Below are 26700 nucleotides of genomic sequence, written 5' to 3'. Positions count from 1 at the left end.
TTATATTGGCTAATGGTGTGCCTATGTTCGTGTCATCGCATACACTTAACTAAGTTTAATCGTGTGAAAATACATTACCACCAGAGGAAGCTAATTTAAGAAGATTTAAATCCCTATGGCATCATAACAAGCATACATAATTAGATTTACCCAATCACATCATAACAAGTCAAAGTGGTCTTTCCACGGATTTCAGGCCCTTCTCGGTAAAAATACATGAAAGTGACATGGTGCAAGGACAAGTTGATACAGGGAGTTGACTAGGAGGAAATGTGCGGCGGCGCACAGAATTTTATTGGGTGCTCCATTATTTAGAAAGTATATCATAGACAGTAGACTCTGGAACTAAGATATTCCTCACGAGCCCTGCATGCAAGTTCGTGTCTAGCAAGTGAGGCTGCCCCCGGCGTCGAAGCCGAGCTGGCGGCAGTAGTCCTGGTAGTAGCCCACCCTTGCGTTCATCTGCGCGGTGTTCTTGCCATCGCACTCCACGGCGCCGTTGATGGCCCTGGTGGTGGCGCCGAAGCCCCGCGGCAGCACCCCGTGCACGTTGGTCATCCAGTACCAGAGCGCCGTCTTGAACGCCACCACGGGGTCCTGCGCCACCGTCTGTGGGCTACCAAGCCCGTCGAAGCCGCTGCTCTTCCCCGCCGCCCCGTAGTTGTAGTTCCACGTGAGCTGCAGCGGGCCGCGGCCGTAGTACTTGGCCCCGGAAGAGCACGGCCACTGCGAGAAGGAGGTGTCGCAGTAGTTCTGGCTCGCACCGTTGATCTCCTCGATGTAGCAGAAGTCTGCATATATATATAGTGACATAAGCTCTAAAGATGATGAAATGTGTTCCAGTATGTTATTTTGATGACAACTTACCACTGGTGGAAAAAGGGGCTTTGGTCGCGGTTGGCAACTGCCATTAGTCGCGGTGGCGCAACCGCGACCAAAGTAGCGCGACTAAAGGCCCCCCTTTAGTCGCGGTTCCTTACGAACCGCGACTAAAGGCCCGTCCACGTGGGCCGCAGGCGAGCGCCAGGGCGGAGGACCTTTAGTCGCGGTTCTTCTGGCCAACCGCGACTAAAGGCCTCCGCGAGGTTTAGGGTTTAGCCCCCTCCCCCTAAATCTGGTTTCTTTTTAATTTGTATTATTTTATTTCTTTTGGGTTTTAATTTTGAAGGAGTTTCACATATTCTACGGTACTGTATACATACATGCATATGAATGTACAATTTCAAACAAATTTGAAATTAGAACCAAAAAGAATTCAAGAGGAATATACAATATATATTCAATATCGGATGACCATATACAATATATATTCAATATCGGATGACCATATACAATTTTGAACAAGTTAGTTACAAATTCTGGTGCATATAAAGTTCTACGTCATCGTAATAGTGTTCTCCTCTAGGATCGATGACTTCCCTCGCCAACCATCCAGCCTAGTTCCTCTTGAAGTGGTCGGAAGCGAGCTTCGGACTAAGCGTCTTCCGGAGGTTATTCCTCGAGGATGTTGTTCTCACACTTCGGGTCCCGCTCATTGCGGTATCTCCGGATCCTCTCACAAACATAGTATCCACATAGATTGGTCCCCGGTGGCTGAGTATCCCCAGTCGTTCGCACCGCCATTTTAAAATTTAGCTCTTTTTTGAATTCACCGACCTTGGTATCTACGAACCGTCTCCAAACCCTACGAGGCAAAGAAAATTAAATAAACAAGAGAGTTATTAATTAGTTACTTGATATTAGGAAATGATGAACGAAATAGGCCGATCGATATAGAGCGCAAATGAATAAAAATAATTACTTTTGCATCATTTTTCTCATGTCGCCCCAAAGCGCCGGATCCATATTCAGAGAGTCGTGGATGAGAACTGAGGAGGTCTGAACTTTAATTACCATAAGAATCCAGTGGAACCTGCGGACACGATACATGCACAGTCATGCATAACTCATCGATTAGCCACATACCATGCATGGAGTAAACAAAAGAGAATGTGCTCAAGACAGAAACACTCACCCAAAATGGTAAGGAAATAGAATATCACTTTTCTCGTTGCTGTTTTCTAATAAACCGCCACAGGTCTTCCTCCACGTCGGCGGGGTGGTGTTCTAACACATATGAATTAACGATGTGTGGGTCAATGAACCCAACATCATGGATGTTCCTTATTCGCATTTCCCGCTTCTTCATTCTGCATAATAGCGTACACAACAAGATAGTTAGGACAATATATATATATATATATATATATATATATATATATATATATATATAGTGCAGGCAATGAACGAGATGGGGTAGAAATTAATAAATCACTTACGTAACGTAGCAACCGATGATAGATTTGTCGAGGTCGCGCAGATTGAACAGCTGGAACAATTCACCCGCATGAATTTGTACCGAGTAACGTTTGAAGTGATGCTCATATCTAACTTCCGCATAGATATAGTCTTTGGCGTCTTTATGTTTTATGTAACCCTTGTACCAATTTAGCAGACCTTTCATTTGTCGAGGTAGATCCTCTTCCTGCGCAAAACAACCCTTTACCAGCTGTAAAATAGAGCTCCACAAACAAATTTCTTTAACATTCATACAACAAACAAGATCAAACATACCACAAATAAATCTGAAAAAATCAATTAAATTTCAACATACCTAAATAAACGAGATCAAATAGGTTATTCGCTGCAGCGCGAACTAGCACAACTTTAGAGCCTCTGTTACGGACATGCGATTTGACTAGTAGTTCGATTGGAATCCACTAGCAGTTCGATTGGCGATAACTAGTAGTTCGACTGGGAATCCATCTGACATGCCCTGCTCCGACCCGCGCATCTCCGTGCTCCGACGAGGCCCGCGGCCGGCTTCCCCGCGCCCCGCCCTTGCTCCGGTGAGCCTTCGGCCGGCTGCCCCGCGCTGCGCCACGGACGGCCAGAGAGGAAGTTTCAGTGGCAGTTGGGATTTTCGCGCGGTCCAAGTCTTTTGTGCGCGCTGCATCAGGAGAGGTACATTTATTACAGCTCACGATAGCGCATTTTAGCGCATGCGCTGCGCCCGCTCTATTTTACAGCCACTGCTGGAGTCCTTTTTTTTTCCTCCCGCGCCCAAAAACAACGGTATTATAGCGCGGAGCGTTTTTTTAGGCGTATGTTGGAGATACTCTAAAGCCACGAGCAGATGAATATCTCTTCAGCAGTTTTCATGCATGTTCCGAATTCACATAATGCGCAAAAATACTTACTGTGGCATGGACAGGAACGCTAGGAGCTTAAGATGTGGCACTCAGATACGGCACATACATTTGACAGGTCAAACAAGAAAGTGACCCGAGATTTCGTCTTGGATGTCATCGATACGATTGGCACCTCGCAAGGAATTTAATTGAGCCACAGCCAGATGCTAAACATGGACGGGGCTGCTATGTTAGATCTTGGCTTCATGGACCATGCCATTATTCCACATATTATGCCAAAATGAGGTATGTTTTCCATGGCAAAGCCAAAAGCTCTTTGTGCGGCCTGTACCATAAACACATACTACTCCTACCGTGAGAATACATCAAGCCTGCAATATGCCGCCTTTTGGTCATGTGCCGTACGTCGTACGTCTTGGACGTGGAACCGGCTGGAAGCTCGGCCACCATTGTTGGCCGTGCGTGGAAACCGCCATTCGTCATCTTTGACATAAAGTGTGCCATCTTGACTGCTAATTTTGCTACAAACGTGTTAACAAAAGTTAGTAAGTTTTTGATATGCCGAAGAAGATCATGGCAAGTCCAACAAGTTAAAATTATAATTTTTTAACTATACAACTTTTACATTTTAGGAGTAGTAGTTTTGAAGCTACAATAATAAAGGAAACCCTCCTGCTCCCATGCGGTCGGCCCTAGCCGCACCGGAGCGCCACCGCCAACCTCCACTAGTCGTCCTACGCTTCCACCCTTCCTCCCGCGGCTGTCGGAAATGTCGACAGGCAAAGCCCTCAACGGCACGGATCTTAAAGGCGGCTACGACGCCTGCTCCGGCCTCTTCAACGAAGGTGTCACGTGATGGCGGTGTCCAGCAGGTCTTGGAGTGTTTTCTGTGGAGGGCATCGTTGATGGCAGTGGGTGGCGGCAGCGTGGTTAGGCAGGCCCGACCTTGACCCAGATTGGCCGAACGGGCCACGACCTAAACGTAGCTACGAGTTCTGCATCGCAACATCTCCGATGGCGGCATGGGGAGGTGCTCCTGGGGCCTGGGCTAGTCCCGTAGCATGAGGACACTTGTTGCAGCAGCACCGGGCATTGCGGTGGTGGTGGCCTCCTCCACCGCAGGTGTGCTTATAGTATCAGTAATGCTACACCTACGAAATTCTTTTACGGGCTCACTCTTAAGGGATGACGTGGGGGAGAGGGAAGGTGCAGTTTTATTTTCCTTCCTTGATTTCAGGATCTTAAGCCACTCACCCGTCACCAGATCACCCCGTAACTTCAAGCCCGTAGGAATAATCCCGTAGGTGTAGGATTACTGTTATAGTATCAGTAATGCTACACCTACGAAATTCTTTTACGGGCTCACTCTTACGGGATGACGTGGGGGAGAGGGAAGGTGCAGTTTTATTTTCCTTCCTTGATTTCAGGATCTTAAGCCACTCACCCGTCACCAGATCACCCCGTAACTTCAAGCCCGTAGGAATAATCCCGTAGGTGTAGGATTACTGTTATAGTATAGTACGTGAACGCAATCACACGGCTAAAATTGTGCATCGTAAAGAAGTTAACCAACCGACAGTTCCCGAAGGTGGGAGATGGGTTGGCCATCAAAAATGGTTGGGCCGATGATTTCCTGGAGGGGGGGGGGGGGTCATTTCTGTAGCTTAGAACGATCATTTTTTATCATTTGGTCGCCTGCGTTTAGTGATGACATCACACACGCTTATATTGGCTAATGGTGTGCCTATGTTCGTGTCATCGCATACACTTAACTAAGTTTAATCGTGTGAAAATACATTACCACCAGAGGAAGCTAATTTAAGAAGATTTAAATCCCTATGGCATCATAACAAGCATACATAATTAGATTTACCCAATCACATCATAACAAGTCAAAGTGGTCTTTCCACGGATTTCAGGCCCTTCTCGGTAAAAATACATGAAAGTGACATGGTGCAAGGACAAGTTGATACAGGGAGTTGACTAGGAGGAAATGTGCGGCGGCGGACAGAATTTTATTGGGTGCTCCATTATTTAGAAAGTATATCATAGACAGTAGACTCTGGAACTAAGATATTCCTCACGAGCCCTGCATGCAAGTTCGTGTCTAGCAAGTGAGGCTGCCCCCGGCGTCGACGCCGAGCTGGCGGCAGTAGTCCTGGTAGTAGCCCACCCTTGCGTTCATCTGCGCGGTGTTCTTGCCATCGCACTCCACGGCGCCGTTGATGGCCCTGGTGGTGGCGCCGAAGCCCCGCGGCAGCACCCCGTGCACGTTGGTCATCCAGCACCAGAGCGCCGTCTTGAACGCCACCACGGGGTCCTGCGCCACCGTCCGTGGGCTACCAAGCCCGTCGAAGCCGATGCTCTTCCCCGCCGCCCCGTAGTTGTAGTTCCACGTGAGCTGCAGCGGGCCGCGGCCGTAGTACTTGGCCCCGGAAGAGCACGGCCACCGCGAGAAGGAGGTGTCGCAGATAGTTCTGGCTCGCACCGTTGATCTCCTCGATGTAGCAGAAGTCTGCATATATATATAGTGACATAAGCTCTAAAGATGATGAAATGTGTTCCGAGTATGTTATTTTGATGACAACTTACCACCGGTGGAAAAAGGGGCTTTGGTCGCGGTTGGCAATCGCCATTAGTCGCGGTGGCGCAACCGCGACCAAAGTAGCGCGACTAAAGGCCCCCTTTAGTCGCGGTTCCTTACGAACCGCGACTAAAGGCCCGTCCACGTGGGCCGCAGGCGAGCGCCAGGGCGGAGGACCTTTAGTCGCGGTTCTTCCGGCCAACCGCGACTAAAGGCCTCCGCAGGGTTTAGGGTTTAGCCCCCCTCCCCCTAAATCTGGTTTCTTTTTAATTTGTATTATTTTATTTCTTTTGGGTTTTAATTTTGAAGGAGTTTCACATATTCTACGGTATCGTATACATACATGCATATGAATGTACAATTTCAAACAAATTTGAAATTAGAACCAAAAAGAATTCAAGAGGAATATACAATATATATTCAATATCGGATGACCATATACAATATATATTCAATATCGGATGACCATATACAATTTTGAACAAGTTAGTTACAAATTCTGGTGCATATAAAGTTCTACGTCATCGTAATAGTGTTCTCCTCTAGGATCGATGACTTCCTCGCCAACCATCCAGCTAGTTCCTCTTGAAGTGGTCGGAAGCGAGCTTCGGACTAAGCGTCTTCCGGAGGTTATTCCTCAGATGTTGTTCTCACACTTCTGGTCCCGCTCATTGCAGTATCTCCGGATCCTCTCACAAACATAGTATCCACATAGATTGGTCCCCGGTGGCCGAGTATCCCCGACCGTCCGCACCGCCATTTTAAAATTTAGCTCTTTTTTGAATTCACCGACCTTGGTATCTACGAACCGTCTCCAAACCCTACGAGGCAAAGAAAATTAAATAAACAAGAGAGTTATTAATTAGTTACTTGATATTAGGAAATGATGAACGAAATAGGCCGATCGATATAGAGCGCAAATGAATGAAAATAATTACTTTTGCATCATTTTTCTCATGTCGCCCCAAAGCGCCGGATCCATATTCGAGAGTCGTGGACGAGAACCGAGGAGGTCCGAACTTTAATTACCATAAGAATCCAAGTGGAACCTGCGGACACGATACATGCACAGATCATGCATAACTCATCGATTAGCCACATACCATGCATGGAGTAAACAAAAGAGAATGTGCTCAAGACAGTAAACACTCACCCAAAATGGTAAGGAAATAGAATATCACTTTTCTCGTTGTCGTTTTCTAATAAACCGCCACAGGTCTTCCTCCACGTCGGCGGGGTGGTGTTCTAACACATATGAATTAACGATGTGTGGGTCAATGAACCCAACATCATGGATGTTCCTTATTCGCATTTCCCGCTTCTTCATTCCGCATAATAGCGTACACAACAAGATAGTTAGGACAATATATATATATATATATATATATATATATATATATATATATATATATATATATATATATATATATATATCCAGCACTATTCTGCAACCGGTTGCAGAATAATATTCTGAGCACCGACCTGGACTTCTCTGGAGACAAGGTTGGACTTCCTGAATGAGAAGGTTGACCTCTCTGTCGGAACTTACCTGAACTTCCCATTTTCTTCAGAGCTACTGATTATACTACGACTTTCTCAACCGTTGGTTGGAACTGTGCAAGTGATATACCGTTGGATAGATAATGAAAAACCGCAACTTTTTCATGTTCACAACTTTCGCAGATTCTGCATGGTTTAAATTTAATTTTGAAAATACGAAAACGCTTCTATATGGCCAGAAAACGAACTTTTTGTTTGTTTTTCGAATCGCTTATCGAAAATGTACAAATGATATACCGTTGGATAGATAATGAAATTGCGCAACTTTTTCATGTTTTACGTTTTTTCAAAATTCTCACAGTTTTTGAACAATTTTGGAAATACCGAAATTCGGACGTACTTAAAAACGAGCGGACAGTAATTTGGATGTTTTGTTTCGAACGTTTGTCGGAATGATGCAAATGATATGGCGTTGGAAAGCTATGAACTAGGCTCAACTTTCTTATTCCAATTGTTTTCTCTAATTCCTTACAGTTTAAGAGAAAAACTTGAATTACTGTCCGCCCATTTTATGTGACGGGACGGAATGATTATCCACACGATTTTCATCCGGTATATTTAAACAATGCAAATGCTATATGGTTGGAAAGGGGTCAAAATGGCGCATCTTTTTCATATGTACCATTTTTGCCAAATCCGAACGGTTTAAAAGTAATTTTAGAAGTTTTGAAATCATGTTTCCGGTATATTTTGTGGGATAACAATTTGAATTTGGTGGATTAGATCCATTTATTTGTTGTAAAATGTTGTAGGTAATGAAATTAGACATATACTCTATCATATAAAGCTTTTGGTGACAATGATTGAAGTGGTTGGTTATCAAATCGATGAGATTTCCACAATAGATTTCCGTCCCGTAAAAACAGAGCATTGAACTTCCCTCGACACGAACTTGCACTTCTAGGAAAATGTGGTTGTACTTCTCGGCGCTGTTTCACGAAAGTGTTCATTAAAATGACTATAAGTTTCTCATACGGTGTCCGTTTGAGGTCCACAACCACACAAAATGCTCAGCACACGCACGCGCATGTGAACTTCCCGCGACATGTCCTTGTACTTCTTGGCCTTCGTGGTTGTACTTCCTGGAAATGTTTTGATACTAGTGTGTTTTACAAAAACTAGCATGTGTGCTTCAAAATGATAATTTTAGATTGTCCCCATATTCTACTTAAGAGATTATGCACTTCCCGGATCTTAATATTTGAACTTCACAACGTTGCTATGTGAACTTATGTGGGGGTATTTTCTTCATGTAATACCACTTGTACTTCCTGTTGTCTCCGCCTGTACGTCTCGGAATCACTGCTCGTACTTCCTCGCAGATGACGGGATTATTTTGTTTTTTCTACATTTGGACTTTGTCGGGTTTCTTGTACTTCCTATATTAAGTGGGTGTATTGCTCGTGTCGAATGGTTGTACTTCTCATTGTCAAGTATATGAACTTTCTTACGGGTTATGGGATTATTATTGTTTTTTACTATGTGAACTTATGTGGGGGGTATTTTATTTGAACACTTTTTATTCATGTAATTAACGCTTGTACTTCATGTTGTCTCCGCCTGTACTTCTCGGAATCACTGCTCGTACTTCCTTGCAGCTGACGAGATTATTTTGTTTTTTCTAAATTTGGACTGGTTTCTTGTACTTCCTGAAATAAGTGGGTGTATTGCTCGTGTCGAAAGGTTGTACTTCTCGTTGTCAAGTATATGAACTTCTTTACGGATGACGAGATTATTATTGTTTTTTGCTATGTGAACTTATGTGGGAGTATTTTTTTAGAACACTTTTAATTCATGTAATTACCGCTTGTACTTCCTGTTGGTCCCGCCTGTACTTCTCAGAATCACTACTCGTACTTCCTCGCAGATGACGGGATTATTTTGTTTTTTCTACATTTGGACTTTGTCGGGTTTCTTGTACTTCATATATTAAGTGAGTGTACTGCTCGTGCCGAATGGTTGTGCTTCTCGTTATCAAGTATATGAACTTCCTCGTGGGTGACATGATTTTTTTTGTACATTTGGATTTTCTTGGTTTTCTTGTACTTCATATATTAAGCAGGTGTACTGCTCGTGTCGAATGCTTGTACTTCTCAGCGTCAAGTAGATGTACTTCTCACCGTCAAGTATTTGAAGTTCCTTGTGGATGACGAGATTTTTTTGTTTTTTCTACATTTAGATTTTGTCTTTTTTCGTGTACTTTCTATACTAAGTGATTGCACTGATCGTGTCAAATGATTGTACTTCTCATCGTCAAGTATTTGAACTTCCTCGCGGATAATTAGATTATTTTCTTTTTTGTACATTTGTTTTTTCGGTTGTCTTGTACTTTCTATAATAGGTGGTTGTACTGCTCGTATCGAATGGTTGTACTTCTCATCGTAGAATATTTCAACTTTCTCATGAATGATGGGATTGTTTTGTTGTTTGCACATTTAAATTTTGTCAGTTTTCTTGTACTTCCTATAATAAGTGGATCTTGCCAACGAGGGACACGGGGAAGAGGAGTAGCGCGGTGCGGGCTAGGGTTGCTCGATGTGTACTACTCGGATCTAATTATTTTGTATTGCCGAGACTATAAGATTTGTAGTGGGCACTAAAATGACTTTTCTATTGTAGGGCTTGTCCTATATTTTTTGAGCATGACGCAGTGACCATAATCGTACTGCATGTTGCTACTCGTGTGTATTGCCGATACAACCCCCTTGTATTTCCTTGATGAATTTTTAACAATTTTTTACATGAACTTTCACTACGGAACATGTGCACTTCCGGGCGTTATTTACTCGTACCTCGTGAAATCTAGAATTGTATCACATAGAGCCTACAACTCTCATCAGCATATACTATAACATACTTTGGTTTTTCGGAGGATGAAGCGAACATGGGTGGTCAATCTTTGGTTATAACATATTCATTTATAACAAAGTAAGGTAAATTATGAGCGGGCCATTTTGCTATAGTAGTGAACTTTCTCTCCACCACGTGTGGTCAATCTTTTTTATCCCCTTTATCATATGTATGTGTTTTGCGTTTAACGATGCTGTGAATAAAATCCGCCCAGCAACTGAAGCTTCATTCGACTAAAAAAGAAGTGAAATGTCGCAGTAGAAGCTCCACACCTCCACACCTTTTGCCTGCTTGGCAGCAGCACCATACAAACAAACAGCAAAAATGCAGCAGCACCGGTGCTAGCTTTTTTTTCTGGAAGTTTATGCGCTTTAAGCCGTCAGTACACTGTTTCAAGTTTCTGAAATACATCAATTCAGACTCAGCCGTGGAAAAATTTGCATCCGTGGTGAAGTACAGCAAAAAAAACTACCGTCGGCATCCTAGAGACGGGGGGAGGGGTGGCGGGGGGTGGAGGGAAGGGCGGCCGCCGCCACGTGCGATGGAGGGGAGGCCGGCCACCGACGCGCGTGCTGGAGCATGCCGGCTGCGCGTGTAGGCGGGGGATGGGGCGATGTGGAAGGTCGTGGCGGGCGGCGGGGTTGCTTGAGCCAGCAGCGCCGAAGGAAAAGCGGATGGAGGGGTCTCCTGGTGAGGGAGCAACGCCGGTAGTAGCGCCTAAGCTGCAGCACTAGGGGTGGAGCAAGGGGGACCCCGACGACGAGGAGGTGCAGAAGAGGGCCACCGTTGTCGAGGAGGTGCGGTGGGGTTACCGCCAGCTTCGAGGAGGTGCGAGCGACGGCCTTCGGCGGCCCACGGATGCAGAGAAGAGGCGCTGCTTGTCGTGGCGGCGTGGGGATTCGGGGGTGGCCGGCGGCGGGGGATCTGAGGTGGCAGGTGGTGGGGAAATCAGGGGTGGCCGGCGGTGGGGTTGCAGGGCAGGTCGGTTGCCGATGGGAGGGTGTGGGGATGCGGTAGCGCTGCCATTTGCTGGAGGGAGATTGCGGCGGCGGTTGTGGTTGCCGGGGGAGGCGCAGGAGTCGAGTCGTGCAGGGGTTGGGGAGAACGGATGTGTCGGTGGAGCTTTTTTTTCCCTGCAGTGGAGCTGTTTCGGGCCGTTTTAAACTAGAGAAGTGTGCTTCCTAGTTTTACTTATTTGCTCTTCCTATAACCGAATACTTGTACTTTATAGTTTTACTTATTTGTACTTCTCCGAACAAGTTTTTATACTCCTCAAGACAATTTTAATTACTTATAAAATTGTTTGCAATTAATTTATTGACTAACATAAAAACATATACTGCGGCATTAGAAAAGTTGTACTTTTACTCCTTACAAAAAATATGTACACTGCTCCTTTCCTAAAATACTGAGCGTGGACTGTCCACGGAGAGAAACGGATAGAATAGATAAATTGGAGTGCCCGTAGGGAGAAATAGAAAAAAGAGATAGGAAGAGGGATTTTAGATTTTTTAGGATTTTGGTGTTATGCCTCAGCTTATGCAGACAACAGTAGTATGGAAAAAAACGCACATGTTTGCTCTGGAGTTTTACCACGGCCGTTGAAGTTTTCAGCGTGCATAGCCACCTGAAAAGATTAATTAATTAAGCTGAATGCAGAGTTCAACTATTTCAGAAAGTGGATTGCCTGAATATGTGCGTAGGTGGTGTGCATGTATAGGACTTCTGTAGTGCTGGTTCCCAGGTCGGCGCTGTGATTTCTCTGCGCCTATGTGGAGCCACAGTGGCAGTACGATCCCGACTAGGCGCCGGATGCCAAGGTCGCGAGCTGGGGGCCACAACTGCAGAGCACGGGGCGGTAGGGAGAGCTTCAACTAGAGCAAATCCGTGGCAGCAGGCGAGCTGACTACAGCTCCGGCGTGGATTATTCAGTCTGAACTGCTACTAAATTATTCAGTCTGAGCACCATAGACTGAATTGCTATTTTATTAGACTGGCCTGCTGTTACAATCTAATTGTACTGCTTGCTCTGCCAAAATTGTACTTTCCAACGACAACAAGTAATCACCAAAATTGATATCAATACAGAGGGAGCGAATCAATAGAGACTAAGAGGCAAGATGAGGCAAATGTAATTAGCTGTATTCAAGCACAATGCACAATAACGAACAGGTTCAACATATGGTCGCACGCACACACAAATTGTGTACTGATGTGTGAACATACTGAGTGGAGTAAGCTGAGGAGGTAGCTCTCTGGCTTGCTGGTCGAGCCACACGGGAAGGCCAGCGCCGTTGCTGACCAGCGGGCGGCCGTGGTACCCATTATACTGCTGCTCTCCAGGAGACTAGATGGGAACAAAGGGGCTCTACGGGAGGGAGGCCAGGCGGCATGAGGACCGGGGCAAGGTCTGCAGCGAGGCGCGAGGGGATTGAACTGTTAATTCCCAAAATCCATCTTGCCTTCCGATAAATGAACTGTACTGCCTTCAAGTTAATTCCCAAAATCCATCTTGCACTGCCGATTCCAAGGCCCCTGTACTTCTTAACACTAACTAATCTATACGGAGTACCTTGATTCAGAAAAACGTCAATACATCACAGACATTGTCAAGAAAAAGAACAAAACAAACAATAAAACAGAGACAGGAAGTGGAAGCGCGGACCAATTCCTCACAAGACGCGGCCGGAGAAGACAGGGGAGGAGCGACCAAGGCCAGACACGGCGCCTCCTCTTATGGTGGGCGCATGGAGCTCGAGGGGGCGCAAGGGCGCAGGAGATCGAGGGGGAGGCGGGGGGCGGGGGGCCCTGGGCGGGGCGGGGATCCTCCAGGCGGCGCGCCGGGAGCGCTGGCCGCCGCGCTGGGAAGTCCACGAGGCCGCACTGGGGATTCGAGAAGCAGCAAGAAATTTCCGCAACAGCGCGATTTAGAAGTCAACGGGGAACGGGGTAGGGGATCCGCGTGGAGTCCTTGGCGTCGCCGGTGCACGAGCTCGTGGAGAATTCAGGGCAATTCGGCGCGGGAAGGCGGCCGGAAGTCAGGGTGGCGCGGGCGTAGGCACGTTCGCCGGGTGGAAAAGGGCGCGGCCATCGGTGGGGGAACGAGATGCAGCGGGCAGCGGGGGAACTGAACGGGAGGTTGGTGACGACGTGGGTCGAGTGCGTTTTTTCTTCGTGGGTTCGGTGTATTTCCACTACGTCGCGTCCTTATATACACGGAAAAATGCTCAGAATATTATTCTGAGCATCGGTTTCGGAATAGTGCAACTCTATATATATATATATATATATATATATATATATATATATATATATATATATCGAAAATTGCTGGCTGAAATGGAGGGTAGCTACCCATGCCTCGGTTGATCTACGCGTGTCAAACGTCGTTTGATATTCCTAACGGCATGCTGGGCACGGATGCAACTTGTGGTCATATGTGGGTGATAAAAGTAGTGACCGTGTCAGTTTCTTTTTTCTTCTTTGCATTTATTTTCTAATGTGTGCGCTCTCTCTCTTCGTGAAGAAAAGCTGGCAGCACATGCATAAAGCCTAGATTCTCTGTCCCATGACCCTCACTGCTGCTGACCCACCCAATCCTCTCTCCCTGGCAACGAGTGCATCCTCTCCTCTCCGTTGTAGCTCTAGGCCAAACATCTCTCTTAGCTAATTAATGTAGCTTTACCTGAAAAGAATCTTGTGCTCACACAAGACATCTGCCCTAAGTGCATGGTACCACGAAACCACACTCTGCTGCCTAAAGTTGCATCACCAAACTAGTTTTCTGAAATAAATAATTGCTGATGATTTTCTTTAGACTGACAACTAAATACAGTAACGGGACTTTCAAGCTTGGCAGGACGTACATGCTACTTTATTTTGAGCACTGCACCGCATACATTAGACGCATTTTTAGTTACCTTTATTTTTAATCAGGAGCTTATGTAGGCCCCAGACAGACCGTAAAGCTGTTGTGAGGCGATCGTTAATTGTTTGCCATCAGGTACATAAGTAACTTTTTCGAAGTACTCTGTAATATTGATGTAACTTTACTTGCACTAGCATACACACATAATTTGAAATATGCCAGCTTTCCACCACCTTTTGATTATTATTTTTCTTGAGAATGCATGCACGATAGCAACTTGCAGAGGAAGCCCACAGCCTTTTATCCTGAGCTGGCATAAGGCCTGAGCCAAGGCCGTTAAGTAGCCGTTAAACAACTGTTTAAGATGCACAACATCCAACGGCTCTAAGGATAGGGGTAGCTACCCTCCATTGCAGAAAATCCACACTCATATATATATATATATATATATATATATATATATATATATATATATATATATATATATATATATAGTGCGTGGCAATGAACGAGATGGGGTAGAAATTAATAAATCACTTACGTAACGTAGCAACCGATGATAGATTTGTCGAGGTCGCGCAGATTGAACAGCTGGAACAATTCACCCAGATGAATTTGTACCGAGTAACGTTTGAAGTGATGCTCATATCTAACTTCCGCATAGATATAGTCTTTGGCGTCTTTATGTTTTATGTAACCCTTGTACCAATTTAGCGGACCTTTCATTTGTCGAGGTAGATCCTCTTCCTGCGCAAAACAACCCTTTACCAGCTGTAAAATAGAGCTCCACAAACAAATTTCTTTAACATTCATACAACAAACAAGATCAAACATACCACAAATAAATCTGAAAAAATCAATTAAATTTCAACATACCTAAATAAACGAGATCAAATAGGTTATCCGCTGCAGAGCGAACTAGCACCACTTTAGAGCCTCTGTTACGGACAGGCGATTTGACTAGTAGTTCGATTGGAATCCACTAGCAGTTCGATTGGCGATAACTAGTAGTTCGACTGGGAATCCATCTGACATTCCCTGCTCCGACCCGCGCATCTCCGTGCTCCGACGAGGCCCGCGGCCGGCTTCCCCGTGCCCCGCCCTTGCTCCGGTGAGCCTTCGGCCGGCTGCCCCGCGCTGCGCCACGGACGGCCGGAGAGGAAGTTTCGGTGGCGGTTGGGATTTTCGCGCGGTCCAAGTCTTTTGTGCGCGCCGCATCGGGAGAGGTACATTTATTACAGCTCACGATAGCGCATTTTAGCGCATGCGCTGCGCCCGCTCTATTTTACAGCCACTGCTGGAGTCCTTTTTTTTCCTCCCGCGCCCAAAAACAACGGTATTATAGCGCGGAGCGTTTTTTTAGGCGTATGTTGGAGATACTCTAAAGCCACGAGCAGATGAATATCTCTTCAGCAGTTTTCATGCATGTTCCGAATTCACATAATGCGCAAAAATACTTACTGTGGCATGGACAGGAACGCTAGGAGCTTAAGATGTGGCACTCAGATACGGCAGAAGGGAGAAAATGACCGTTAGAGAACGAGCGGGCGACGCGGGCGACGCGTTTGGCGACGCGGGCGGCGAGACTACGCCGGCGCCGGCGGTCGCTCATTCCCAGCCCAACCGCGGTAGGGCGTCGGAGCGTCCTGTCGGCCGGTTTTGGGTGTTAGCGCCATCGGACGACGAAGACGATGAAGATGTCACAGAGGAAACCTCGCCACCGCTTGAGGCCGGCTCATGGCAGTACCTCTGTCGTACGCCGGAGGTCGTTCACGACAGGGAGCTCAATGAGTCCACTCAGGATCTGGCACGGAGGGCGACCAAGCGTCTTCATCGGCGTCAGGCGCAGAGAAAGGCCGCCATGGATTTCATGGCTATGGAAGGTACGTCGATCTCACCGTTGTCGACGCCATTGGCAAGATCTGTTTCAAAGTCTCTGAGATTACCAGTGTTGGAGCCATCTGTCTTTTGTGATGAGGGTCAGGAAGGATGGACGCTTGTTCATCGGCGACGTTGGTCGCCGGTGATCGACAAGATCAGTCCCGATACGGTGATTGCGCCGGTAAATACGGGGCGTTCAAAAATGCATGGTTTGGGCTCGCAGCACTTGAGGCCTCCATCTGTTTCTCATGATCAAAGTGGCCCAACCCGGATATTTCAGCGAAGGTTTTTTCCTGGGAGGACTGATCGGTCTGTTGAGACCAATCGTCCGATCCAGGTCAAAGTCGGAGACGCCGTTGCTGGGCACGCGTTTAGACGCCTTCTAGGGTTTACCTGGAGGAAGATCGAGAAGGGGAAACAAGTTGTCCAGCAGCCGCCTTTCACCGCGACGATGAGCGGTGATGGTGGTTCCGGTGGTTTCAACCCTGGGAGGGGCGCTTTCAACCATGGGCGCGGTGGTTTCCAGACTCGTGGAGGTTTTCCAGCGGGTCGTGGAGGCAATGCTCGCGGACGCATGGGGCAAGGAGGAGGTCGAGGTGGACATGGCTTCAACGGAGGTCGTGGATACCAAGGTAATGGGCATGCTGGTTTTGGTCGCAACTTTGTTCAAGGTGAATCAAGTGGGACGGCAGCAGGTGGGAATTTTACAAGCTCTAGAGATGATAATTGGGGGGGGGGGACAGAGGAATTACAACAACAATTCGTATAATAATTATAGAGCAGGCTATGGGGGTAATCAGCAGAGGTGGACTAATCAGAACAATGGTGGAAGGGGAGGTGCTTTTCAGTCACGCTTCCGAGGTGCTAATGAAGGTGTGGCTTCTGGACCAATTGATGCGGAATTGCTCCATCAGACGGTTCAGGCAGTAGTTGCGGCTGTGACGGCGGTACAGAAGGCACCCGACGGGAATAATGGACCTGGACATGGCTCGGTTGCTGCGGCACATGCTCCGGTTCTAGCACCTGTAACTCCTAATGTGGTTGTGCAGTCAACCAACAAGGCTGCCGAGCCTCAAGTTGTTCAAGGTAATGCAAAAGATGATGAAGGATTAGGACCCGCAAAGAAGAAGAAGGAGGATAAGGAGACTTGTTTCCGTTGTAAAAAACCTGGACACTTTATTGATGATTGCACCACACCTTTTTGTGATTTATGTGAGTCTATCCATCACTTATCCTCAGCCTGTCACCTTTTGCAAGCTCCAAAACCCACTGCTATTCTGCATGGATATGCAAATGAGGCACTTATGTTCTTTGAGATGACATGTGGTGCTTTTAAAACAAAAGTGGAGAACCCTAAGCTTGCCAAAGTGTCTGTGGAGGGTGAGGTAATGACCATACCTGAGATTATTGAGCATATGAAGAGAATTGTGCCATATGAAAAATTTCATTGGGAAGTTTATCATTATAAGGATAATATATATAGAGTGAAGTTGCCAAGCAAATATGAAGTGCAGAGGCTCAAGAATTTTGGCTCTTATGTGTGCCCAAACAAGGATACTGTTTTGTTCTTTGGTTTTTGGTCTTCAGTGGAGGAGCCATTATATATGTTGCCAGAGGTATGGGTTCGTGTTGATGGAATACCTTCTGACATGAGAGCTGATTACTTGTCTCTGTGGGGGATTGGTTCTCTTTTCGGAAAAACTTTGGATGTTGATATGCCTTTTACTCGTAAAAATAAGTTACTTCGGATCAAGATTGGGTGTTTGGATCGCACCCTTATTCCTCAGGATAGTGATGTTTTTATCAGGAGGGGTTTCTACAAGCTCCGCTTTGAGGTGGAAGCAGGAAATGGTATTCAAGAGGTAAATATGACGGAGGCAAATTTAGATAACAATGGGGGAGGTGACCCAAACAATGGTTTGGGGCAAGGTGAGGGACACAACGATATGGAGATGGATGCTAGAGGTATGGAGAATGAAGGAAATGCTAATAACAATGGTCAAGTTGGGAATGGTGAAAAAAATGGGGAAGAAGGGATGCAAGAACAAGGTGCACAAGTGGGGGAAATTTCTTTTGGGTCTTTGAAGGTGCCTGTTTCCCTATTAGGTAATGCAATTTCTGATGATATTTTGGCTCAAAAAAATAGTGTTCTATCGCCTACATTGCATGTTACAAATAGTTCACTAAAAGACAAACACTGTTCTGTTTCTTATGTTGATTCCATTCCAGGCAGATCCGCCTCGGGATCGCCGAGGATTGCTGCGCCAGGGGCCTTGTCTTCCGTGCTGTCGGCTGACAATCGCCATCTGACCCGCGCAGCTGAAGGTGCAAGCGTTGGACAGATGAGTGGCGTGGAGGCGGCCAATGTTACTCCGCCAGCGCTACAGCGAGTGGGTCATGCGGCTGTGGTGTCCCCTCTGGTAGCCAATGGCGTGCAAGAGATAAACCATGCAATGATGAGTGTTGCTGGTAACCATGTGCTCGAGCCTCTGCCGACCAATGAGGAAGAGCGGGTCAAGCATGCAGGGGACAGGTGGGGCGGAGGTGTTTTTGACAAGCTGGGATCGGATGCGGTCACACAAGCCGGTACGGGGCAGATTTCGACCCACGTCTCGCCGCAGAAAATCACGGATACTGCCGTTTCTGTTGGTGCCGAATGTCAATGGTCAAGTTGGGCCAATGATGAGGCCAGCAGCTCATTGTCCGGGCGGATCTTCTCGTGCGGGGAGCTGGTATGAGTGCGGGTGGGTTTTCTCAGGATTGTTTTGTTCATGATTCATGTATGTCATCTAATTTCTTGCAATCTGATTCTCATGATTGCCGTTTGGCTAATGCAGCTGGTTCGTTGGAACCCGTCAAACAAGTGGAGAATATTATGGGAGGGCCCTTGGTTCATAAGAGACAGGAGATATCCACGTTTGATTCTCAGGGAATAAGGAGGGATGCTTCCTCTATGAATTCTTCTGGTGGGTCTCCTCTTTTATCTGTGTTCTCATCTAATAATGACATACATAACGCTTCTATATCCATAGTTGACAATGGTTCTGTATCTCATTGTCCTTCATTAGAAGAGATAATCGCATTTGGGGGAATTCCGAAGCCCTCTGGAAATGTGAGGTCGAGTACCCGGTTGGGTGGCCAACCTAATGCCGACATGCCTCGGCTTGGAAAAGGCAATGATGAAGGCGCAATCACGTGACGATTCATTCTCTTCAGGTCAGTTCACTATTCCCATGCACTCTATTATTAATATCCCGAATTCTGAGATAGTTAAGAGGGCGGATCGTTTAGGTATATCCCTGGGCAATTCACCTGATGAAATAGGTAAATCTATTAAAGGACTTAAAATGGTGGAAGAAGAACGTATTTTAACAATTCTGGAAAATAAAAATAGCGAAATGGAGAATATGGAAGAAGGGCTGGAGACTCTTGTATTGTCAAAAGTGTCCACCCTATGTGAGGATTTGATTGATGATGATGACACCCCTCTGGACATGGATGATCATTTGGAACATCTCAAGCCAGTGGTGAAGGTTAAAAAAATTCGACAAAGAAAAGTCTATGATACTAGTAATATCCGTAAGAGTACTAGGAAAAGAATTAAAAAACAATTCTCATAATGCAGAATCTAAAAGGTATTAATTGGAACCCTGGAGGTTTTGGTGATACTGCGAAACATTTATTTGTCAAAGAGGCGATTCGAGAACATAAATTAGATTTCATAGCTTTGTTGGAAACTGGGAGATCTAATTTCTCGATTCCTTTTTTGAACCAATTAGCGGTCGGATATAATTTCTCATGGTTTTGTTTACCACCACATGGTCGTTCGGGAGGTATTCTAGTGGGAATAAATTCTGATACGCTACAGGTGCTAAATGTAAGTACGGGTGACTTTTGTGTTAAACTCCATATCAAATGTAAGAGAGATGGTTTTGAGTGGATTCTGGTGCCGGTCTATGGGGCTGCCCAAGATGAGCACAAAGCTGAATTTTTGGCTGAATTAGTAAGAACTTGTGAATCAGAATCACTACCTATGTTGGTAGGGGGTGATTTCAATATTATTCGTAAAAGGGAGGAGAAAAATAATAATAATTTCAAAGCGCGTTGGCCCTTTGTTTTTAATGCAATTATTGAACATCTCAATTTGCGTGAAATTGCTCTCACTGGGAGACAATTTACATGGGCAAGTAGGAGAGATGAACCTACATATGAGAAACTGGATAGAGTTTTAGCATCAACTTCGTGGGAACAGAAATTTCCTTTAGTAATCGTTAGAGCTTTAACTAGAGCTGAATCCGATCATACTCCAATACTGATTGATTCAGGTGTGAAAGCACACCTGGGTAATCAAGCAAAATTCTCTTTTGAGCTGCATTGGTTGCGTCAAGAAGGTTTTTTTGAAATGATAGTAAAGGAGTGGAACTCAGTTATAGGTGGAGCTAGTCCGATGGAGGTTTGGTTGAATAAACTAAGACATATAAGAAGATTTTTGAAGGGATGGGCAAGAAATCAGAGTGGAAAATATAAGAAAGAGAAAGAGAGATTAATAAATATTATCGATCATCTGGACCTAAAAGCGGAAACAAACTTATTGGATACTAATGAGAGGGAAGAGTTGAAAAAGGCTAATGATAGTCTATCTAAACTAAGAAGAGAAGAGGAGTCAAAATGGGCTCAGAGAGCGAAGGTCAAGCATATTCAAGAAGGGGGTAATAATACGAGATATTTTCACCTAATAGCAAATGGTAAACATCGAAAGAAGAAAATCTTCCAGCTTGAACAGCAAGAGGGGACCATTGTTGGGGACGACAACCTAAAAGTTTATATTACCGAATTCTATAAGAAGTTATTTGGAGAACCGACTCCAACAAATATTTCTTTATCTGAAGATGAGGTTCATGATATAACGCAAATATCGTCAATTGAGAATGAAATCTTGACGGCCCCTTTTACCGAAGAGGAGGTTCATCAAGCTATCTCACAAATGGAGCTGAATAAAGCTCCCGGACCGGATGGATTTCCAGCCGAATTTTACCAAAAATTTTGGGATGTAATTAAGAAGGACTTAATGGCTTCGTTTGCGCTAGCTTACTAGTGGGGACTTGCCCCTTTATAAACTGAATTTCGGAGTTATCACATTACTACCCAAAAAAGAAAATGCGGTTCAGATTCAACGAATACAGACCTATTTGTTTACTTAATGTATGTTTCAAAATATTCACTAAAGTTGGTACTAACCGCATATCTGGGATTGCCCCGAGAGTTATTAGACCAACTCAATCCGCATTCATGCCTGGGAGAAATATTTTGGAAGGAGTAGTCATACTTCATGAAACGATCCATGAACTACATAATAAAAAAATGGACGGTGTCTTATTTAAGATTGATTTTGAGAAAGCGTACGATAAGGTTAAATGGCCTTTCTTACAACAAACATTACGAATGAAAGGTTTTGCCCCAGAATGGGGTAGATTAGTGCAACAATTTGTGCAAGGTGGTAGTGTTGGGGTGAAGGTTAATGATGATATTGGTCATTATTTCCAAACAAAAAAAGGTCTAAGGCAAGGGGATCCCCTGTCTCCAATACTGTTTAACATTGTGGTGGATATGCTTGCCATCTTAATTGAACGAGCCAAAGAAGATGGTCAAGTCGGAGGACTAATTCCTCATTTAGTTGAGGGAGGTCTCTCTATACTACAATATGCTGATGATACTATCCTTTTTTTGGAACATGACCTCAACAAAGCCAGTCAACATGAAACTAATCTTATGTCCGTTTGAAGAACTCTCGGGACTTAAGATTAATTTTCATAAAAGTGAGATTTTTTGTTTTGGAAAGGCAAAAGAGGAGGAAGACCAAGTATAAACATATCTTTGGATGTGATGCTGGACAACTCCCTTTTAGATACTTAGGGATTCCGATCCATTACAAGAAACTCAAAAATTCAGATTGGTATCCGGTAGAAACACGGTTTGAGAGTAAATTAGGGTGCTGGAAAGGGAAGTTACTATCCTATGGGGATAGGTTAGTGCTTATTAATTCAGTATTAACTAGCTTACCGATGTTTATGTTGTCGTTCCTACAAATACCCGTTGGGGTAAGGAAACGTTTGGACTTCTATAGATCTAGATTCTTTTGGCAGTCCGATGAAAACAAACGAAAATACCGGCTTACTAAATGGAATATTGTTTGTCGTCCCAAGGATCAAGGAGGTTTAGGTATTGAAGTTCTGGAAATCAAAAATAGATGTTTATTGAGCAAATGGCTTTTTAAACTTCTAAATGAGGATGGGGTGTGGCAGGAGTTGTTACATAACAAATACCTAAGACAGAAAACATTATCAGAGGTTCAGCCAAAACCGTCCGACTCTCCATTCTGGAAAGGATTGATGGGTGTCAAACAGGAGTTCTTTTCCAGGGGTTTTTTCAAAGTGGGTAATGGATTGCAGACCCGCTTCTGGGAAGATACCTGGTTAGGCAAGACTCCTTTGGCACAACAATATCCTTCGCTATATAATATTGTTCATCATAAGAATGTCACCGTTGCACATGTATTAGGCCAATCACCGCTGAGTATTACATTTAGACGAGTATTGATTGGTAATAAATGGAATTTGTGGTTGCAATTATGTAGGAAATTAATGGCTGTGCATTTGAATAATGAGGGAGACCGTTTTATTTGGGAACTGACACCAAATGGTCTCGTTTACAGTAAAGTCCATGTACGAAGACCTTATGTGTGACCATACCCCCTTTCTGCGAAAATATCTTTGGAAAGTTAAAATTCCGCTAAAAATTAAGATTTTTATGTGGTTCTTAAATAATAAGGTGTTATTAACTAAGGACAACCTAGCTAAACGTCATTGGAATGGGTGTACAAAATGTGTTTTCTGTGGGGAACAGGAGACCATTCAACACCTTTTTATTGAATGCCCTTTAGCTAAACTCTTATGGCGTACGGTAAATTTTACCTATGATCTTCCACCTCCCACCAATATTACTAATATGTTTGGTAATTGGTTAAATGGAGTTGATAGACAATCTAAAGCATATATCCGTATTGGGGTTTCTGCTTTATGTTGGTCTATTTGGAGGGTCAGGAACGATATAATTTTTAATAACAAACCCTCTTTTCATTTCTTGCAGGTTATCTATATGGTCTCCCATTGGGTTCAGCTGTGGGCCCTGCTCTCTCCGGAGGGACAACGGGATGCTATGGTTACTGGATGCACACGTCTCCTGATGGTCGCTCAGGATATCTTGTGCCGTGGCTGGTTGGCGTCATACTAGAAGGATATGCTGAGTGTCGTCTTAGTATGTTATGTTATTTTTCCGATGGTTGATTGTTGTATCAATCATTGATGTTGCGTGAGTTGTAATACTTTTGCTACCTGAATTTTAATAAAAGGCCGTGTGCATCATCATGATGCAGAAGCCGGGGAATACCCCCATTTCAAAAAAAAAAAAACTCAGATACGGCACATACATTTGACAGGTCAAACAAGAAAGTGACCCGAGATTTTGTTTTGGATGTCATCGATATGATTGGCACCTCGCGAGGTATTTCCGCCACAGCGAGATGCTAAACATGGACGGGGCTGCTCTGTTAGATCTTGGCTTCATGGACCATGCCATTATTCCACAATTATGCCAAAATGAGGTATGTTTTCCATGGCAAAGCCAATAGCTCTTTGTGTGGCCTGTACCGTAAACACATACTACTCCTTCCGTGAGAATACATCGAGCCTGCAATATGCCGCCTTTTGGTCATCTGCCGTACGTCGTACGTCTTGGACGTGGAAGTTGGAACCGGCCGGTCGGAAGCTCGGCCACCATTGTTGGCCGTGCGTAGCAACCGCGATTCGTCATCTTTGACATAAAGTGTGCCATCTTGACTGCTAATTTTGCTACAAACGTGTTTTCAAAAAAAAAAAATCGAAAAACGTGTTGGCAAAAGTTAGTAAGTTTTTGATATGCCGAAGAAGATCATGACAAGTCCAACAAGTTAAAATTATAATTTTTTAACTAGATAACCTTTACATTTTAGGAGTAGTTTTGAAGCTACAATAATAAAGGAAACCCTCCCGCTCCCATGTGGTCGGCCCTGGCCGCACCAGGGCACCACCGCTAACCTCCACTAGTCGTCCTACGCTTCCACCCCTCCTCCCGCCGCTGCGGGGAATGTCGACAGGCAAAGCCCTAGTGGCTCGACGGCATGGATCTTAAAGGCGGCTACGGCTCCTGCTCCGGCCTCTTCAACGAAGGTGTCACATGTTGGAGGTGTCCGCTGGTCTTGTAGTGTTTGCTGCGGAGGGCAGGGCTGATGGCAGTGGGTGGCGGCAGCGTGGTTAGGCAGGCCCGGCCTTTGCCTAGATTGGCCGAACGGCCGTGGCCCACACGTAGCTACAAGTGCTGCATCGCGACATCTACGATGGCGGCATGCGGAGGTGCTCCTGGGCTAGTCCCGTAGCATGAGGACTCTTGTTGAAGCAGCCCCGGGCATTGCGGTGCTTGTGGCCTCCTCCTCCGCCGCAGGTGTTCCCTATAGTATAGTGCATGCAATCACACACAACTAAAATTGTGCATCGTACAGAAGTTAACCGACCGACACTACCCGAAGGTGGGAGATGGGCTGGCCATCAAAAATGGTTGGCCCAGATCTACCGCTTGTGTGTCCGATGATTTCCCCAAGGGGGGAGGGGGGGGGGGGTCATATCTGTAACTTAGAACAATCATTTTTCAGTTTGATCACCTGCGCTTAGTGATGACATCACACACGCAGGCCCGGCGCTGAGGCAGTGCAACCAGTGCGGCCGCACTGGCCCCCCGATCGCTAGGGGTCTCACCCAGCTATGTCAAGATTAGTTTGTTCTTGCTCATTCCTGCCGATTTGATTTGATTTGTTCTTCACTTCTCCTTCCTTATTCTCCAATCCTCATGCGCTTGAGCCTTGAGCAAGGCAGAAGATTGAAGAAAGGGGGAAATCGGGAGGGGAATCGGCAGCAGCAACTGGGCAGGGGCCGACAGGCAGGCGGTCGGCGCGGCGGCGGCAGCGCCCGACGGTCAGCAGCAAGGGCCAACATGGTAGTAATCTGCTAGGGAAAATTGGGATCTAGCAAATTGGGGTAACTTAGATGATAAATTAAGTCGATACAAGCTGGAGGGTCGGCTGGAGATCCAGAGTGCAAGATGTGGATGCAAGCACAAGTTAGGGATTAAATTTTGAGCTGAAATGCAATAAGATCGTGAGCAGAGTCCAAGATTATGTTAAACGATTAAATTTTGATTAAATTAAATGTCAGAAATTTTCTCTATTGCTTGTGTATAGGGCCCTTTTTTGGTCTTGCACCGGCCCCTGATATGTTACGGCCGCCCTGCACACACGCTTATATTGGCTAATGGTGTGCCTATGTTAGTGTCATCACATACACTTAACTAAGTTTAATCGTGTGAAAATACATTGCCAGCAGAGGAATGTAATTTAAGAAGATTTAAATCCCTATGGTATCATAACAAAGCATACATAAATAGATTTACGTAATCACATCATAACAAGTCAAAGTGGTCTTTCCACGGATTTCAGGCCCTTCTCTGTAAAAAGTACATGAAAGTGACAAGGTGCAAGGATAAGTTGATACAGGGAGTTGACTAGGAAGAACTGTGCGGCGGCGCACAGAATTTTATTGTTGCTCCATTATTCAGATAGTATATCATAGACAGTAGACTCTGGAAATAAGTTATTCCTCACACGAGCCCTGCATGCAAGCCCGTGTCTAGCATGTGAGGCTGCCCCCGGCGTCGACGCCGAGCTGGCGGCAGTAGTCCTGGTAGTAGCCCACCCTTGCGTTCATCTGCGCGGTGTTCTTGCCATCGCACTCCACGGCGCCGTTGATGGCCCTGGTGGTGGCGCCGAAGCCCCGCGGCAGCACCCCGTGCACGTTGGTCATCCAGTACCAGAGCGCCGTCTTGAACGCCACCACAGGGTCCTGCGCCACCGTCTGCGGGCTCCCCAGCCCGTCGAAGCCGATGCTCTTCCCCGCCGCCCCGTAGTTGTAGTTCCACGTGAGCTGCAGCGGGCCGCGGCCGTAGTACTTGGCCCCGGAAGAGCATGGCCACTGCGAGAAGGAGGTGTCGCAGTAGTTCTGGCTCGCACCGTTAATCTCCTCGATGTAGCAGAAGTCTGCATATATATAGTGACATAAGCTCTAAAGATGATGAAATGTGTTCCACTATGTTATTTTGATGACAACTTACGTCCGGTCTCGTGCGTGACGTGGGCGAAGAAGGCGGCGATCTCGCGCTTGGCGGCGTCGGAGCTTCCCGACGCGAAGCCGGAGTAGGAACCAGCGGCGTTCAAAAAGGCCGCACGGGTGTAGAAGCTTTGGCCTGAGCAGCCGCCGCTGGATTTGGACTTGATTGCGTTGAAGAAAGCATCGCTGACGATGCTGCCCACACCTCCGCTACCACTTCCACTTCCAGTACATGGTCCGGACTGGCATCCTTTGCCGCAGTAGGGATCAGTGGTGCCGCAGAAGCCGAACTGGCTGCAGCAGAAGCCCGGCTGGCAGCCGCAGTTCTGCGCGGCCGCCGGACCAGCGGCCGAGAGGAGTGCTGCTGCTAGCCCAAGAGCCATGACCGTCAACACCGCCATCGGTGAGTTCGCCATGCCGTCACTTGCTAGTGTTGTGTTGCAGGCTTAAACCTTGCTACGAGGTGGTGGTGTGATTGAAATAGCATGGCAGTGGTGCGGTTTATATAGAGTAGAT

At 45.9% G+C, this 26700-nt stretch overlaps 1 protein-coding gene and 1 pseudogene across 2 annotated transcripts; both read right to left on the bottom strand.

Moving 5' to 3' along the window:
• Nucleotides 1–94: 94 nt before the first annotated feature.
• On the bottom strand, nucleotides 95–26700 carry LOC124652709 (endochitinase A-like). Of its 2 annotated transcripts, none has more exons than XM_047191750.1 (2): nucleotides 26189–26700; nucleotides 95–791 (listed from the first exon to the last, which is right to left on the bottom strand). In XM_047191750.1, exons 1-2 carry the CDS (start codon nucleotides 26598–26600, stop codon nucleotides 385–387), a joined length of 819 nt encoding a protein of 272 aa, XP_047047706.1. In that variant the 5' UTR covers nucleotides 26601–26700; the 3' UTR covers nucleotides 95–384. The 2 variants fall into 2 exon arrangements, with proteins under 2 accessions (XP_047047706.1, XP_047047705.1); XM_047191749.1 differs by lacking the exon at nucleotides 95–791 and adding an exon at nucleotides 25508–26114 and having other exon boundaries at nucleotides 26189–26694.
• On the bottom strand, nucleotides 5223–12510 carry LOC124651284 (annotated as a pseudogene).

This window comes from Lolium rigidum, chromosome 5 (genome assembly GCF_022539505.1).
Source record: "Lolium rigidum isolate FL_2022 chromosome 5, APGP_CSIRO_Lrig_0.1, whole genome shotgun sequence".
Taxonomy (NCBI): Eukaryota; Viridiplantae; Streptophyta; class Magnoliopsida; order Poales; family Poaceae; genus Lolium; species Lolium rigidum.
This window is presented reverse-complemented; position numbering and strand designations above follow the sequence as displayed.